Source organism: Physeter macrocephalus, chromosome 20, assembly GCF_002837175.3.
Source record: "Physeter macrocephalus isolate SW-GA chromosome 20, ASM283717v5, whole genome shotgun sequence".
In the NCBI taxonomy this organism is placed as follows: Eukaryota; Metazoa; Chordata; class Mammalia; order Artiodactyla; family Physeteridae; genus Physeter; species Physeter macrocephalus.
In genome coordinates this window covers 58,139,723-58,157,230 of record NC_041233.1, presented here as the reverse complement: position 1 = coordinate 58,157,230, position 17,508 = coordinate 58,139,723, and the positions used below count along the sequence as shown (strand labels likewise).

General features: G+C 49.0%; 1 protein-coding gene across 16 annotated transcripts in view; it reads left to right on the top strand.

Moving 5' to 3' along the window:
- Positions 1-16,775, top strand: part of GBF1 (golgi brefeldin A resistant guanine nucleotide exchange factor 1) — a 111,407-nt gene extending 94,632 nt beyond the window's left edge. For 9 of the 16 annotated variants that reach the window (XM_028481746.1, XM_028481745.1, XM_055081206.1 and 6 more), the window contains 21 exons: positions 248-373; positions 643-725; positions 1,376-1,612; positions 1,897-1,990; positions 2,361-2,537; positions 2,845-2,909; positions 2,995-3,118; positions 3,316-3,387; positions 3,538-3,632; positions 3,892-4,045; positions 7,249-7,474; positions 7,992-8,152; positions 8,284-8,530; positions 8,650-8,855; positions 9,956-10,106; positions 10,213-10,343; positions 10,546-10,647; positions 10,931-11,044; positions 11,194-11,374; positions 11,526-11,654; positions 12,136-12,986. In XM_028481746.1, the coding sequence (XP_028337547.1) occupies positions 248-373; positions 643-725; positions 1,376-1,612; positions 1,897-1,990; positions 2,361-2,537; positions 2,845-2,909; positions 2,995-3,118; positions 3,316-3,387; positions 3,538-3,632; positions 3,892-4,045; positions 7,249-7,474; positions 7,992-8,152; positions 8,284-8,530; positions 8,650-8,855; positions 9,956-10,106; positions 10,213-10,343; positions 10,546-10,647; positions 10,931-11,044; positions 11,194-11,374; positions 11,526-11,654; positions 12,136-12,416 (3,156 nt within the window). In that variant the 3' untranslated portion in view covers positions 12,417-12,986. Of the gene's footprint in view, positions 1-247; positions 374-642; positions 726-1,375; positions 1,613-1,896; positions 1,991-2,360; positions 2,538-2,844; positions 2,910-2,994; positions 3,119-3,315; positions 3,388-3,537; positions 3,633-3,891; positions 4,046-7,248; positions 7,475-7,991; positions 8,153-8,283; positions 8,531-8,649; positions 8,856-9,955; positions 10,107-10,212; positions 10,344-10,545; positions 10,648-10,930; positions 11,045-11,193; positions 11,375-11,525; positions 11,655-12,135; positions 12,987-16,504 lie in introns of those variants that run through there. The other 7 variants (XM_055081208.1, XM_028481748.1, XM_028481747.1 and 4 more) reach the window with 3 other exon arrangements.
- The last annotated feature ends 733 nt before the right edge of the window (positions 16,776-17,508 follow it).

The window sequence follows — 17,508 nt, the reverse complement described above, 5'->3', positions numbered from 1 at the left end:
AATTAATTTGACTAAGGGTTTCTATGGCTTCAACTTAAGGACCCAGTTGCTGTCTCCTAAGAAGGCTGAGAGCAATGTCAGTGAGCTTTCCCATAGAGGGGCCAGCTTCCATCAAGGAGTTGGCGAGAGATGGGCCTCTTTCTGGCTGGTACCTTCTCTCTTTATCAGCATTGACCAGTGGGTTGGTAGTGAGGGTTTGATTGGCCAGAGAAGGGCATTGACATAGGTGGGGTCTTTGATTTTTCAGAATTGTAATGGCTCCCCATTTGCCAATAGCGATGCCTGCTTTGCCCTGGCCTATGCTGTCATCATGCTTAATACTGACCAGCACAACCACAACGTTCGCAAGCAGAATGCACCCATGACTCTGGAGGTAAGATTGGATCCCAGCCATGGCAGAGCAGTTCCAGCACAGCTTTGGAGGTAGCAGGAAGGACATGGGTTTTCCAGTGGGCACAATGGACAAGCTTCTGTCCAAGGGAGTCAGGGGGCGCTGGCCAATCCAGAAGAGGAACTGGGGTAGGGAAGTGGATTCTGTCACTTACTGTTTCCTAAAGTCCTATTTACCACAGACCCAGGAGTTCCCTGAGTGGGGCTTCAGCATTGACACATGGGGGGTAAAGCTTATTGCCCTGTCTCTAGGAGTTTCGCAAAAATCTAAAAGGTGTGAATGGAGGCAAGGACTTTGAGCAAGACATTCTGGAGGACATGTACCATGCCGTCAAGTGAGTACGCGTAGAGAATGGTGTAGCATCTCTGTTAAGGAGAAGCACGCTACTTCCTTCTCCAGATTTTGGAGTCACATCAGACTGCAGTGACTCATATGCCCTGGATTTAGCATCGTAATTTATCTGGGCAGCCCCTTCTCCCCCAACTGATTTATTCCTTAAAGAAGCCTGAACAGTACTAGAACTTTAGCACTCTGAGCCAGGATCCAAACTGCCCCTGCTAAGTGGAATGTCATCGCCCCATTTTCCGAACGCAGAGAAGCTAGGTTTTCCTGTCTAGCTTGCAAGATGCATTATGGGGCTAGTAGAGAACCCAATATGGGTACTAGAGGGTGAGGTTTAGGACACTTAGGTTTTTACTGTAAATCGGAAAAGGTAGAATTGTTCATCCTCTCATACCCAGAAAGAATATGAGATCTTACTATAGAACTAAAGGCCCACTTAGAGGTGGGGCTTGGAGATTATGGAATGCTTCCTTTCTTTCTCCTTGGTGTCACTGGTGGGGAGGAAAGCAGACCACTGAGCTGCAGTTTTGATGACCTCTCATTGAAGGAAAGTGTCAGTAATGGGCAGAAAGCCCCTTGTCCTAGTTTGTAACCAGTCAGGTTCAGAGCAGTGCACCTACTCCTTTTGTTACCTCCTGACAGGAATGAGGAAATTGTGATGCCTGAGGAGCAGACAGGCCTGGTTCGGGAGAATTATGTATGGAATGTGCTGCTTCATCGAGGTGCCACCCCAGAAGGCATATTCCTACGTGTGCCTGCTGGCAGCTACGATCTTGACCTCTTCACCATGACCTGGGGCCCCACTATTGCTGCTCTTTCTTATGTCTTTGACAAAAGCCTTGAGGAGACAATCATCCAAAAAGCCATCTCAGGCTTCAGGTAGCCAGAGTTTGACTTTGGTCTTGATCTCCTTCCACCTCTCTGAGTTAACTTGGTTGCCTCCATGCCTCTCTGACTCCTACTCTTATTTTCCTTAGAATGGGTTCCTCCTGAGTTTTTCAGGGAGGCTGAAGCTTGGGAAAGCTCAGTCTTAAACAGACTCGAGAGTAAAAAAAGAGTTTCTTCCTGGGACTGATTAGGGAAGAATCCCAAGCAAGCCTCCTTGGGGACTTGGAAGGGCTGCCTGGCCTTTCAGTGACTGTATCTGGTATGTGACGTTACAGGAAGTGCGCCATGATCTCCGCCCACTATGGCCTCAGTGATGTGTTTGACAATCTCATCATCTCTCTATGCAAATTCACAGCTCTCAGCAGTGAGGTGAGCAGGGACAGGAACTGTGTACTTGGAGTTCCAAAGGAAGACCTCTCTTTTAGCCATAGACCTACCCTTATCTGTGGAGCTGGTTTCCATCAGCATATTCTCTCACTACCCCTGGACTACAGTAGAGCTTAGCCATTTCTGTCTGACACACCCTAGGATGAGAATAGCATTACCTCATATAATGGGGATGAGAGAGGAGATGCAATAGTGGAGAAGGCCTTAGCCAGGGTAGCCCTTCCCACCAGTATTATGGGGGATTGAAGCAGAACTAGCAGAAGGACCCTCAGGAACCATAGGTAGAGGCCTAAGAGAATCTCCTTTCAGGACATTTGCCAGGCCCTAAGCCTCATCTCATCTTCCTTTCCAGTCCATTGAGAACCTGCCCACTGTGTTTGGAAGCAACCCTAAAGCCCACATTGCAGCCAAGACAGTATTCCATTTGGCCCATCGTCATGGTGACATCCTGCGGGAGGGCTGGAAGAATATCATGGAGGCCATGCTGCAGCTCTTCCGAGCCCAGCTGCTGCCCAAGGCTATGGTGGAGGTAATTCTTGGTAGGAGACTAATCAATAATAATAAGGCAAGAGCTCCAAGATTACGTACTGTCTGCATATAGAACTGGTTGAGAGTAGCACTGGGCCTGATGCATGCTGAAACTTACCAGGAATGCCTCAAATGTAAGACCACATATCTTTGGCCACGGGGATAGCTGTAAAGGAAGGCTGGTAGAAGTTGCCAGTCATCAATTGGAGGGCAGAGGGCAACAGGAAGAAAGCCAGAAAACTTTGCATGGCAGAGCAGGAAATGCAGAGGGCATGTGGAAAGAAATTATTCTTGACCTGATTTTCCAGGTAGAAGATTTTGTGGATCCCAATGGCAAGATCTCTCTACAACGGGAAGAGACACCATCAAACCGGTGAGGGGAAATCAGAGGCTGGAGACCTTGCAGAGGGAGGATTAGAACTCTGGAGCTCACTAGAGCTTGTACTCTTTTTCTACAGAGGAGAGTCGACAGTGCTGAGCTTCGTGAGCTGGCTGACACTAAGTGGTACTGAGCAGTCTAGCGTGCGGGGCCCATCCACTGAGAACCAAGAGGCCAAGAGAATGGCCTTGGACTGTATCAAGGTAACTGCCCCTGCCTACCCCTGGTGAACAAGCCTGACCCTTCTCTACTAGATAGACACTGTCCTATGAACTGAAGAATAGGGTCATCTAGGGTTTGTGACCAGAGCTGACTCCTTCTGCCCTCTCTCCCTGACTTCTTGGGAACATTCTCTTCCCTCTAGTCCTTATCAATAACCCATCTCTTGTGCCCCCTCTAGCAATGTGACCCAGAAAAGATGATCACAGAAAGCAAATTCCTCCAGCTGGAGTCACTGCAGGAGCTCATGAAGGTACAGAGGGAAGAGAGAAGAGGGGTGAAAGGGCTGGCTGGGTCTGGCAGGGGAGACAGGGATAGTGGTATATGCCTCAGTTTCTGTCAGGGGTGGGCCAGTGTCTGGCTTCTCCTCCATGCCTATTTTCCTGCTATTATTCTCCTCCAGGCTCTGGTCTCAGTGACACCAGATGAAGAGACCTATGATGAAGAGGATGCTGCTTTCTGCCTGGAGATGCTGCTGAGGATTGTGCTGGAGAACAGGTAGAAGGCAGTCTTTAGGCAGGCCTCATACTGGGCTTGTGCCAAAGGGATGGAAGCCTGGAGTAATCTTGCAGAGTGGGCTCTAGGGACAAGAAGCACATGAAGCTATAGGCAGTAGAGGAGAAGCTTGCTCATTATAGCTGCCTGCTTAGGGTATAATACCACTGAGCCCTGAAGGACCTAGCCTCAATCAGAAAAAGAGGCTTATTGCCCAGTGGCCTTTACAGCTGAGACTATCCTCATCACTTATGTTTCTCAGGGACCGTGTGGGCTGTGTGTGGCAGACTGTTCGAGACCATCTATACCACCTTTGTGTCCAGGCACAGGACTTCTGCTTCCTTGTGGAGCGGGCAGTGGTGGGGCTGCTGCGCCTAGCCATTCGGCTACTCCGGAGAGAAGAGATCAGTGGCCAGGTAAGCTGAGTGCAGCTGGGAGGGCAGGAAGGTATACAAGGGACTAAAGCCACAGTATCAGTTATGGATATGGCCTGAGACAGAGACTTCATTTAGTGCCCCATAGCATGAGCCCAGTAACCTACCACAGGGCTGGGGGAATCTAACAGGGACATTGGGAGTGAACCTGGAATGGCCTCAGGCATGAAGCTAGTACTCAACACCTCTGCTCAGTAGGGCTGGACGGCTGCTGCCTTGTGGCAGTCCCAGCCCCATACCTGATTTCCCGGCTCTCATGCTTAGGACCCTCCTGAGATCTCTTCACCCAATTTATAAAAGACAAACAGCATAGAAATGAATTCAGGAAGGTCACAGGATATAAGATCAATACACAAAAATTAATCACATTTCTTTATACTAACAATGAACATATAGAAAATTAAACCATTTACAAGTGCTCCAAATGAAATCAAATACTTAGCTATACACCTAACAAAACATGTATAGGATCTGTATGCTGAAAATTACAAATGCTAATGAAAGATATCAAAGAAGACCCAAATAAATGAAGAGGCATACCATATGCATGGATTGGAAGGCTCAACGTAGTGAAGATGTCATTCCTCCCTTAATTGATCTGTAAGTTTAATGCAACTCCTATGAAAATCCCAGCAAGGTTTTTTGGTAGACATAGACAAGCTTATTCTAAGATGGAAAAGCACAGGCCCTAGAATAGCTGAACATTTTGAGAAAAAACGTGGGAGAGATCACTCCATCTGATATTAAGGCTTACTATACAGCTATAGTAATCAACACTGGTATTTTTGGAGGGACAGACACATGCATCGGTGTAACAGGAGAAACCAGAAATAGACCCACACAAAGATGCCTAACTAATTTTTTGACAAAGGTGCAAAAACAATTCAGTGGAGGAAGGATAATCCTTTTAATTGCTGGAACAATTGAAATCCATGGTGGGGGGGCAGGGGACAAATGAACCTTGACCTAAGCCTCATACCTTATAGAAAAATTAACTCAAAATGAATGATAGAATTAAATGTAAAATGTAAAACTGTGAAACCTTAGAAAGAAAAATAGGAGGATATCTTTGGGAGCTAGGCAAAAAGTTCTTAGACTTGACACCAAAAATACAATCCATAAAAGGAAAAACTGGTAGATTTCATCAATATTAAAAATTCTACTCTATGAGAGCCCAGTGTGAAAAGGAGGTAAAGACAAGGAGTGTATGTTTGCAAATCAAATATATGAAAAAAGACTAATACCTAAAATATAAAAGAACTCAAAACATAACAGTAAAAAAAAAAAAAAACAGACCAATTAGAAAATGGGTGAAAGGGCTTCCCTGGTGGCGCAGTGGTTGCGCGTCCGCCTGCCGATGCAGGGGAACCGGGTTCGCGCCCCGGTCTGGGAGGATCCCATATGCCGCGGAGCGGCTGGGCCCGTGAGCCATGGCTGCTGAGCCTGCGCGTCCGGGGCCTGTGCTCCGCAACGGGAGAGACCGCAGCAGCGGGAGGCCTGCATACCACAAAAAAAAAAAAAAAAAAAAAAAAAAGAAAGAAAAGAAAATGGGTGAAAGATACGAAGAAGATATACAGATGGCAGATAAGCACATGAAGAAGCTTAAGTGATGTTCATCATCATTATCCAACAGGGAAATGCAAAACCACAATGAGATACCACTATACACCTGTCAGAATGGCTAAAGTGAAAAACTGATAATACCAAATGCAGACAAGGATGTGGGTCACTCATAAATTGCTGGTAGGAATGTAAAATGATAGAGCAGTTTCTTATAAAACTAAACATGCAGTTACAACACAATCCAGCAGTTGTACTCTTGGGCACTTATCCCAGAGAAATGAAAGTTTACTTTTATAAAAACCTATACATGAATGTTCACAGGATCTTTATTTGTAGTAGCCAAAAACTAGAATCAGCCCAGATGGTTTTCAATGTAAAGTGTAGTACATACATACCATGGAATACTATTCAGCAATTAAAAGCAACAAACTATTGATACATGAAGCAACTTGCATGACTGTCCAAGGAATTATGCTAAGTGAAAAAAGCCAATCCCAAACGGTTATATACTATATCATTCCATTTATATGACATTTTTGAATTGACGAGGTTTTAGAAGTTGTGGACAGATGGCCGGGGGCTAGGGATAGGGGCAAGAAAGAGGCAGGTGTGGTTATAAAAGGGCACAAGGGATCCTATTGTGTTGGAACTATTCAGCATCTTGGCTAGTGGTGGATACACAAACCTACACAAGTGCTTAAATTGTGTAGAACTTAATACACGTATGAGTACAAGTAAAACTGGGGAAATCTGAATAAGATTAGTGAATTGTATCAATGTCGGTATCCTGGTTATGATATGCTGTAGTTTTGCATAGTGTTACTGGGTTTTTTTTCAGTTTTTTAAAAATTAAACTTTTAAAATAGAGATAATTATAGATTCATATGCAGTCTATTTTATAATAAAGTATTGGATATCTGAGGTAATTTATTGAATACTGTACTGAAAGTGGCAAACAGAATGGTTGTCTGGGTACGGAATGGTTCTAAGTGCATCAGTTGTTTACCCTCATAATGGCATGGCTGACTGGGAGCTGTGGCTCCCTGCCACTGCCCAGCATCACAAGAGAGTGTTGTGCTGCATATCAGTAGCCCTGGAAAAAATCAAAACTCTAAGTATGGTTTCTACTGAATGTGTATCACTTTTATACCATTGTGAAGTCAAAAAAATCTAAGTTGAATTATCATAAGTTGGGGGCTGTCTGTACACTTTACCCACTTTACCCCAGTGGTAGCATTGTGAAAAACTATAGTGTAGTATCATAACCAAGATACTGACATTGATACAATTCACTAATCTTATTCAGATTTCCCCAGTTTTACTTGTATTCATACGTGTATTAAGTTCTACACAATTTAAGCACTTGCGTAGGTTTGTGTATCCACCACTAGCCAAGATGCTGAATAGTTCCAACACCACAGGATCCCTCGTGTTGCCCTTTTATAACCACACCTGCCTCTTTCTTGCCCCCATTCCTAGCCCCTGGCCATCTGTCCACAGAGTACCCTAAATTGGGTCTTAGCCAAAACTATCCTCACTAGCCTAGGGAGGCTGGCGGGGAAGGAGGCTAGACAAGATGCGTGTGCCCACTTTCCACTTCCTGCTCCCGTCTCCTGCCCCAGGTACTGCTTTCCCTGCGCATTTTGCTGCTAATGAAGCCCAGCGTGTTGTCCCGAGTCAGTCACCAGGTAGCCTATGGGCTCCATGAACTCCTTAAGACTAACGCAGCCAACATCCACTCAAGTGATGACTGGGCCACCCTCTTCACGCTGCTGGAGTGCATTGGCTCAGGTGTAAAGCCTCCAGCTGCCCTGCAGGCCACAGCCAGGGCCGATGCACCTGATGCTGGTAAGCCCTTTCCCAGAGAGACCCACACTGGCAGATAAACAATTATGGCCCCAGTGGTTGAGACAGGAAAACAAAACGCAGGTTGTTGTGTTCAGCAGATTAAATACCCCTGGCTTCTGCCATCTGCTTCCAGAGCTTCCTGTGCCTAACGGGCCTCTCCCCATTACCCACAGATTAAACAGCATAAAGGCAGGTAGGCAATGGAGAAGGCTATGAAGCCAGGCTTCCTACTGTCCTGAGGACTGTTTTCTCAGAAACTCTGTCCTCACTGCCACCTCCCTCCCCAGCAGCTGCTACTAGATGCCATCAGGAGCCCAAATTAGCCTGCTGCCCCATTTGGTCAAGAGAGAAGCTCTCCAGGCCATCCTTCAGCCCTCTGGTGACAGGGCTGAAACTAATCCAGACCAAGAGAAAAGAGAGGCCAGGCTTCAGCACCTTTCTTCTGAGAGCTGAAACTATCCCTCATCCCAACTTCCCCATCCCCACCCTGACTCTGCCCCTCTCCCTGCTGGCTCAGGGGCCCAATCAGATAGTGAACTCCCATCCTACCATCAAAATGATGTGAGCCTGGACCGAGGGTACACTTCTGACTCGGAGGTCTACACTGACCATGGCAGGCCTGGCAAGATTCACCGATCAGCCACAGATGCTGATGTGGTCAACAGCGGTTGGTTAGTGGTGAGTGAGCATACGGGCAGCGGGTGAGTCTTCCCCTCTTGGCCTGTGGGAAAGATTCCTGGCCCTCTGAGAGGGCAGCTTGGGGAAGATCAGGGTCAAGCCTGGATTCTCAGCTCCTCTGTACTTTACAGGTGGGGAAGGATGACATCGATAACTCCAAGCCAGGGCCTGAAACCAGCTGGCCAGGTCCTTCACCCCTGGTCAATCAGTACAGCCTAACAGTGGGGCTGGACCTCGGGCCACATGACACCAAGTCCCTGCTCAAGTGTGTGGAGTCCCTGTCCTTCATCGTGCGTGACGCTGCCCACATCACACCTGACAACTTTGAACTCTGTGTCAAGACTCTCCGCATCTTTGTGGAGGCCAGTCTGAATGGCGGTGGGTCACCTGATGAAGGGGCAGTTGGGGAGTAGTCATGTGAATTACGGGGGAAAGGGAGGAGCAGGCCATCTGTACCCATGGATATGGAAGTGTGACCTGGGTCTGGCCCTGCTCAGGGTGCAAGTCCCAGGAGAAACGTGGCAAGAGTCACAAGTATGACAGCAAAGGGAACCGCTTCAAGAAGAAATCCAAGGAAGGCTCGATGCTTCGGCGGCCTCGAACCTCCAGCCAACATGCCACTCGGGGCGGGCATAGTGATGACGATGAGGACGAAGGTGTGCCTGCCAGCTACCATACGGTGTCTTTACAGGTCAGTCAGGACGTAAGTATGGCACCCTTTACTTCCTCTCCTCTCCCGGTACCTGACATTGGGAGTCTTGGTGGGGCCAGGGACAGCCAGGGTGGAAAGGAAGGGCCTGTGTTCCAGCCAGGGCCTCAGCCAGCGTCCCCACAGGGCCCCCCTGTCCAGGACCGCCTGTAAGTCTTTGTTTGCTTCATTTTTAAATTACAGTTTGTTTTTGAAATAAGTAATTCAAATGCACATAGTAGAGAGTTCAAAAGGTACAAAAGGGTAAGCAGATAAAAGTCCCATTCATTTCCTGTCCCCAGCTGCTAAGTTCCCCTTACCAGAGGCAACCACTGCCATCAGTTTCTTGTTTATCCTTCCAGAGTTATTCTGTTGTCTATTCAGGACATATAAAATTTATTTTATGAGCAGACTTTACATCACTAAATAAATGGAGAATTAATTGCTTTAAATAGAATAACCTTAGAAAAATAACAAAAACAAAAATTTTTTTTTTTTTTTTTTTGTGGTATGCGGGCCTCCCCCTGCTGTGGCCTCTCCCGTTGCGGAGCACAGGCTCCGGACGCGCAGGCCCAGCGGCCATGGCCCACGGGCCCAGCCGCTCCGCGGCACGCGGGACCCTCCCAGACCGGGGCGCGAACCCGGCTCCCCTGCATCGGCAGGCGGACGCGTAACCGCTGCGCCACCAGGGAAGCCCAAAAACAAAAAATTTTTAAATCTGGCCAGACACTTGCCTATCAAAGCCTCTGAGCCTGAGGTTTGCTGTTTTTAAAATGAGATTAACAAGATGAGGTTTTATCTATCATCAGAAAGTGTGAAAAAGAAGTGAAAAAGTACCTTTCTCACTGTGTAATTGTGTTATTAAATACTTAGTCCACATACCTCCTCAAGTCCCCACTACTAGGAGTAATACCCATCTTTGGGAAACACTGGTCAGGACTAGGACAACCAGCTCATCAAGTTGAGAAGAAGGGAGTGGTGAGGGGGTGGAGTATGGTGTGATCGGTACTAGGGACTCCCTTGAGGACTCAGTCAGGGACAGTGGGAGTGGGCTGGTGAGGAGGGGATCCACCAGACCTAACCCCATTCATGTCCTGCCCCTCCTGTGACCCCAGTTGCTAGACCTGATGCACACCCTACACACAAGGGCAGCCTCTATCTACAGCTCATGGGCGGAGGAGCAGCGCCACCTGGACACAGGAGGCCGGAAGATTGAAGCAGATTCACGCACCCTCTGGGCCCACTGCTGGTGCCCTTTACTTCAGGGTAAACCTCAGGGGAGCAGGCAGGGCAGGGGCAGAGGTGGAGCTGGCGCTTGGGAAGTACCAGGATCAGGATGCCCAAAGGATCCTGAGCCTGTTCTCATTCTCAGGCATTGCCTGCCTATGCTGTGATGCCCGGCGCCAGGTGCGGATGCAGGCACTGACCTATCTGCAGCGAGCACTACTGGTTCATGATCTGCAAAAGTTAGATGCCCTGGAATGGGAGTCCTGTTTTAACAAGGTAGGACTTCCCTCTGGTCTTAAGGTAAAGTGCAAATCCTAAAGACAAGGAAAGCCAAGTAGCTTGAAGAGCCCCTGATGTCAATCCTCAGCCTGTATCAGACCTTCCCTCCTGCTCTGTACCCATCCACCGCAGCCCAGGGTCAAGTGGACAAGGCTTCCACCTGACCCTGCTAGGGAGATGTTGGCTTCTTACCCACCAGGTGCTGTTTCCTCTACTGACCAAGCTCTTGGAAAACATCAGCCCTGCAGATGTGGGCGGGATGGAGGAGACCCGGATGAGGGCTTCCACCCTGCTCTCTAAGGTACTGCTCACCACCCTACACCCACCCACTCTCCCCACACCTGCCTCTTCACAAGCAGGGAAGCCAAGGCTGCGGGGAGGACCTAGAGATGTAATGTAGGTGCTTAGGACCCCCAGCTATGGAGACTCAGCAGGACCCAGGGACCTGGGAGGATTTTGGAATTCAGAGGAGTCTCTGATCCAGGATTCCCACACAAGATAGGGCAGGCTTGCCTCCCACCCTTGGAGAGGGGTGCAGAAGGCTCCTACCCTACTCTTGGCTGAAAGGGGCTTGGGGGCCATAGGTCTTCCTGCAGCACCTGTCTCCACTGCTATCGCTCTCTACCTTTGCGGCCCTCTGGCTGACCATCCTGGATTTCATGGACAAGTACATGCACGCAGGCTCCAGTGACTTACTGGTACGTTCTGCCTCAGCCCAACTCCAGCTGCCTACTTCCTCTCCCATCTTGTAGGAAGACTTGCTGTTTCCCCCTTGGTGGCTGCCTTCCCCTTACCATATCCCCCCATACCCTCTTTCCCATTCTCATGGCCCCACTGCCACCTGCAGTCAGAGGCCATCCCTGAGTCTCTGAAGAACATGCTCCTGGTGATGGACACAGCAGAGATTTTCCACAGTGCGGATGCCCGAGGAGGCAACCCCTCAGCCCTCTGGGAGATCACCTGGGAGCGCATTGACTGTTTCCTGCCCCACCTACGAGATGAGCTCTTCAAGCAGACTGTCATCCAGGGTAGGGGGCTCCGACCAACTTCATCAAAGAGAGTCTGGAGCTAATAATTAGTTCTCTGTGCTCGGGGTGGGTGGGAAGTCTAGTGGGTAGCCAGGACTCTACTTGAAAGAAAGCACCGAGAGCCACCATCTGTATTCTCTACCCTCCCCAGACCCTGTCCCCATGGAGCCTCATGCCCCAAAACCTCTGGCCTCAGCCCACCTGACTCCTGCTGCTGGTGACACCAGGACACCTGGCCATCCACCTCCCCCAGAGATGCACTGTGAGCTGGGGACCTGTGGTGAGTCCCTCTGAGCGAGTTTGCTGGATGTCAAACAGGAAGTCAGGGAGGCCCGGGGTACTTTGAGATTGCTGCTGAGCATGGGCTGTGAGCCAGGGGAAGGAAAGAACCAGAAGATCCTGTTCACCTGCTCTTCTTATGGGAAATGGCAGGGCCAGGTCAGCTATGATGAGCTAGCTGCCTGGGATTTTCAGGCTTCAGAGAAGGAGGCTGGATCAGGGACTTAGAATGAGTATGCAGAGGTTGCCCTTCAGGAATTCTAATAAAGACCAGACCAAAAATTAACCTACTGAGGTACAGCAAAGGAGATAAAGGGTAGATATAAGGTAGCTGGACACTGGAATAAGTTTTGAGCAGAGACTCTCAACTATGTAGACTGGGAGGAGTCATTTTGCTTACAGGAGTGGGAGGAGCAGAAGTTTGGTAAACTAGCTGCAGAATGTGAGGGCGTCTGACTGCAGCCACCTTGCTTTCCCTCTAGACTTTGAGAAGCCCGAGGGTCCCCGACCTGCCAACAGCAGCTCCTCTGGATCACCAGTGGCATCCAGCCCCAGCAGACTGAGCCCTACCCCGGATGGGCCTCCACCCCTGGCTCAGCCCCCACTGATCCTGCAGCCCTTGGCCTCCCCACTGCAGGTGGGCGTGCCCCCCATGACTCTGCCTATCATACTCAACCCCGCTCTCATCGAGGCCACCTCACCTGTGCCCCTCCTGGCCACACCCCGCCCCACAGACCCCCTGCCCACCTCTGAGGTCAACTAATGCAGGCCCCTCAGCGATCAGGACCAGTACTTCCTACCAGGCTGTCCCTGGCCCACCTCTCAGCTGTCCCAGGGGCCGCATATTCTTCAGTCCCAGCCCAAGCTGCTATCACTGCTACTTGGATGGGGACCTGAAAAAGAACTTTTATAGCCCCTCCTGGGACCCCCAGTCAGTGTGTGGGACCTTCCTCCTCTGCTCTCCATTTCTGGGAGTCCAACCTGAGAGCACACTCAGGTATCACCTGCAGCCTGGCAGCTCGAAGAGGCATCACTGTACCAACCCTGCAGTGCCCGCCCTTGTCCTTCTCCTGCCCGTGGTCAGGCATCGAGAGCCAAGCCAACCACTCTGCACTTTGTTTCCCTCTCCCAACCCCACTCCCATCAGCCCTGGGCCACCTCCCCTAGTTCTTCCTGTTTTTTTAATTCGTTGGTCAGTTTGGAGAGTTGACTGGCGCCATGGAGGGTGGGCAGGTGGGGCTAGACAGAGGGACTGCCCACAGGAGCATGTACATATGGAAAAACAGGACAACAATGGATTTTTTATGATGTAATAAATGTCTTAGTACCAACATCATTGCCTTTCCCTCTGGTTTCCTTCTTGAGCTTGTGGGTACCATGTTTTGGGATACCCAGGCCATCACATGAACAGAAATGAGACCGAGCGTACCAACAGTCTGGCCCACGTGGCCCCTGCTCACCAGCCAGCCAGACGCCAGGACGCAGTCAGGATTCCTTCACTGCTGCTGCCCCACCATCGCCATCACAGCAGTGCCCCCTTAGCACCAGGGATGCGCTAGGGGGTTGGCAGTTGTCCTCTTCCCTAACTGCTCCATCGGAGATAACCGTGACAGCCTAGGCTGGGGTCAAAGGGAAGGTGAACCAGAGCTGAGCTGTAGTTATTCAGAAATCTTCCCTCAGATGTGCCTCATAGTCCCAGGAGCACAGAGGAGCCCATGGGGCTTAGGAGGTGGGAGGCTATCTTGCCCATAGCTGTGATCATGTGTTTCTGGACCCAGGGCATACATTCATTTTGGCCCAGAACTGAGGAGGGAAAATTTCTTCCCATCCCACAGCCTCCATCTACCCCAGTCACTGCAGCATGATTGGAGAACCCCTCCCCTTCTTTCCCTTTGCGTCAGGGTAAGACAAGTGGGAGTGTGTATGGGGCAGGTATTGTGGCCCCTACAGGGGTGAGGTACTGTGGGTGCGATGCAGAATACTATTAAGCTTTCCCAAGTGAAGCATCTCCATCATCTTGGCATCCTCCTTCACCATGGTCTCTTCCCCCGGGGGAAGGGAGGGCAGAGAGTGGTACCTGCTGTACTACCAGCTGGCTTCCCTCATGGAGAGTTAGGGGCACTCACCTCTTCATTGGGCCCAGGTGTCTATATAATCGTTCAGCACGTTGGGCTACCCTTTGCTCAGCACAACCACGTGGATGTTGCTGGGTCTGGATGTCTGTAAGTGCCTCCCTCGGGTGCTTTGGAAATGGAAACAGCCTGATGTGGAACAATACTGACATGAGTCCTGCAGCTCTTACACTAGTTTCTCCCTCTTCCCTTCCTTCTGCAAGTAGTCCAGACCATGCCTGCTTTCCACACTAACTAGAAGCCTTGACCCTGGGAAAATTAGGAGTAAGACTGCACTCCTCCTTTGCACATTTCTGTATTAGTGCAGAACAGCCCGGAACTACAGTCAGGTTAACACTAGGGCTATTGGCTTCAGCTATAATATCTCTGTTCTCCCTTCTGAGCCCCACAGCTCTGCCTTCAGAAGCTTCTGTTTCCCTATGGGGGAAACAACATTGACTACTGTATAGAAATCTGAAGGCCATCCTATGAACAAAGGAATATGAAAAGTCTGTATCCCTCGGTCTGCAAATATTAGGAAAGAAGCTGGAGTAATTACAAACTGAACCCTTCCCCGCTGGCAAGCAAAGAAAAACATTTGTCAGAAGTCTCATTCTGTTATAGAAAGATTAACTGACACATACGTGACTTGTGTTGTTGACAGTGTTGTCTCTGTCAGGCAAGGGAAACTACAAGAAGAACTAATATTCAGGCCTTAATTCTGACCAACAAAGAATGGCTGATGTGGAAGTGACAAAACTTGTGGGAAAGTAATAGAATAATCTGAAGGGAAATGCTGGTCTTAATGATGTCTCCTATAAGAACTCTAGGATAGCAGATTTCAAAAAGTCCAGAGGAAAGCTAGAGGCTTTTTTTTTTTTTTTTTTTTTTTGGCGGTACGTGGGCCTCTCACTGTTGTGGCCTCTCCCGTTGCGGAGCACGGGCTCCGGACGTGCAGGCTCAGCGGCCATGGCTCACGGGCCCAGCCGCTCCGCGGAATGTGGGATCTTCCCGGACCGGGGCATGAACCCGTGTCCCCTGCATCGGCAAGCGGACTCTCAACCACTGCGCCACCAGGGAAGCCCAAAAGCTAGAGACTTTTAAGACCCTAACATGGAGAAGTGACATTGTTGGAACAGCAGTATATGTAATATTAAGTGCACTGCTTACCCAACCTTGTAGAGGTATTTACTCCTCTTACAGATGAGGCAACAAGTTCAGAGAGGCCAAATTCCTGGGAAGTTAGGGAGCTGGGATTCAAACTCAGGTCTGTCTCACTCTAAACCGCATGGTCTTTCCTATGACACTTCCTCAGCTCAAAAGTAGTAGTGGTGGGGCACAGTGGTTAAGAATCCGCCTGCCAGTGCAGGGGACACAGGTCCAAGCCCTGGTCCTGGAAGATCCCACATGCTGCAGAGCAACTAAGCCCGCGAGCCACAACTACAGAGCCTGCGTGCTACAACTATTGAGCCCATGCGCCACAACTACTGAAGCCCGTGCATGTAGAGCCCGTGCTCCTCAAGAAGAGAAGCCACCGCAATGATAAGCCAGTGCACCGCAACGAAGAGTAGCCCCTAATCGCTGCAACTAGAGAAAGCCCGCGCGCAACAGCGAAGACCCAATGCTGCCAAAAAAAAAAAAAAAAAGAATGCCCCAGGGCTCAGTGCTTGTCAACTTCTTTTCTCCACATTCAATCGTGGGGTGATGTTCCCTGTCGAAACTTTAAATACCATCCATCACTCTGACTTTATGTACAACTACCCCTCATCTCTTCTAGGTTCTTGTACCAATGCCCACACCCCACCACCCATATCCCACACCCAATCCCTCAGCAAGTCTTGTTGCTTCTGTCTTTCAAATCTATCTAGAATGTGACTACTTCTCCCACCCTCACCCACTACCACCGAAGTCTAAGAAACCATCTATTGGACTACTGGTCTCCCTCCTTCATTCTAGTCCCATACTCTCTACCCTTTACTCTCCACACAGCAGCGAAATGGATACTTTTAACGCATGTCATATCATTTTCACTCCACTGCCCAAAACCCTCAAATGGATTTCCATCTCATTCAGCATAAAATCCAAAGTTCTTACTTTTTCTCACCTACCTAACTAATCTTCTTGCTGGTCCTCAAATATACCAAACGCATTTGTATCAGACCTTTACACTACTGGTGCCTCCACCTGGAATGCTCTTCCCTCAGATATCCACATAACTCACCCCCTCACTTTTTTCAAGTCACTGTTCAAATGTTACCTCATCACAGAAGACTTCCCTGACTGCTACACAGAAAACCCTTGTCACTCTCTATATTCTTGCTACTTTATTTTTCTCTGTAGCACTTATCACCAATTGACATGTTATACAACCATTTGATTTTTGTCTTCAAACAGGGACACTGATTTCTAGAATAGGCCCTCCCTATTTATTGGTGAATGAATGGAGTGAATTTATGGTGCCTGTCTTCTGGGCCAGCAGTAGTGCTAGGCCTGCGTACAGAAACAGAGATAATCATTAGGTTGGAAATTAGTGAAACAAACAATGAAGAGGTTTCTTAAGTCCAGATAGATGAGGCTATAGCAACTAACAATAAACTTTGAGTCAGTTAAAATCTCCAGGCCAACACTGGGAATTGTTGGAGCTGACTGATGAGTACATGGGGATTCATTATACTATTTTCTCCACTATATATGTTTGAAACTTTCTATGATAAAGGTTTTTCTTTTTTTAAATCTTCAGATAAACTACAGCTTCCCTGGTGGCGCAGTGGTTAAGAATCCACCTGCCAGTGCAGGGGACATGGGTTCAAGCCCTGGTCCGGGAAGATCCCACATGCCACGGAGCAACTAAGCCTGTGCACCACAACTACTGAAGCCTGTGCACCTAGAGCCCATGCTCCACAAGAGAAGCCACTGCAATGAGAAGCCTGTGCACTGCAACGAAGAGTAGCCCCTGCTCACTGCAACTAGAGAAAGCCTGCGTGCAGCAACGAAGACCCAATGCAGCCAAAAATAAACAAACAAACAAATAAATAAATAAATAGAAAGAAATTACAGCTCAGAATCTTATAATTAGAATAGCTCAACCCCTTGGGCTTCCCTGGTGGCACAGTGGTTAAGAATTTGCCTGCCAATGCAGGGGACATGGGTTCGAGCCCTGGTCCGGGAAGATCCCACATGCCGCGGAGCAACCAAGCCCGCGTGCCACAACTACTGAGCCTGAGCCCTTGAGCCCGTGAGCCACAATTACTGAAGCCCATGTGCCACAACTACTGAAGCCTGCGTGCCTAGAGCCTGTGCTCCACAACAAGAGAAGCCACCGCAATGAGAAGCCCTTGCACAGCAACAGAGAGTAGCCCCCGCTCCCTGCAACTAGAGAAAGCCCGCGCGCAGCAACGGAAGACCCAACGCAGCCAATAAATAAATAAATAAAATACAAAAGAATAGCTCAACCCCTAGGGTTGCTTTTAGAGACATTTTGGAGACTAGAAGTGTTCATGCCAATTTCAGCTGTTGGTTTATGAGCACTTTGAAAGGACAGTTGTAATCAATGGTAACCAGCACAGGTTCACTAAGTTGTAGTACACCAATCTAACCTCATTCCATTTTAATTTAACGGTTTTGGGTCTGATTTACCGGGGGAATGTAGTAGACAATATCCCTGGATTTTGACAAATTATCTGGAGGCCCACAGTGCGGTGGAAAGGCCTGCTTTGTTTTATACAAATTTAGGCGAAAGAGCTT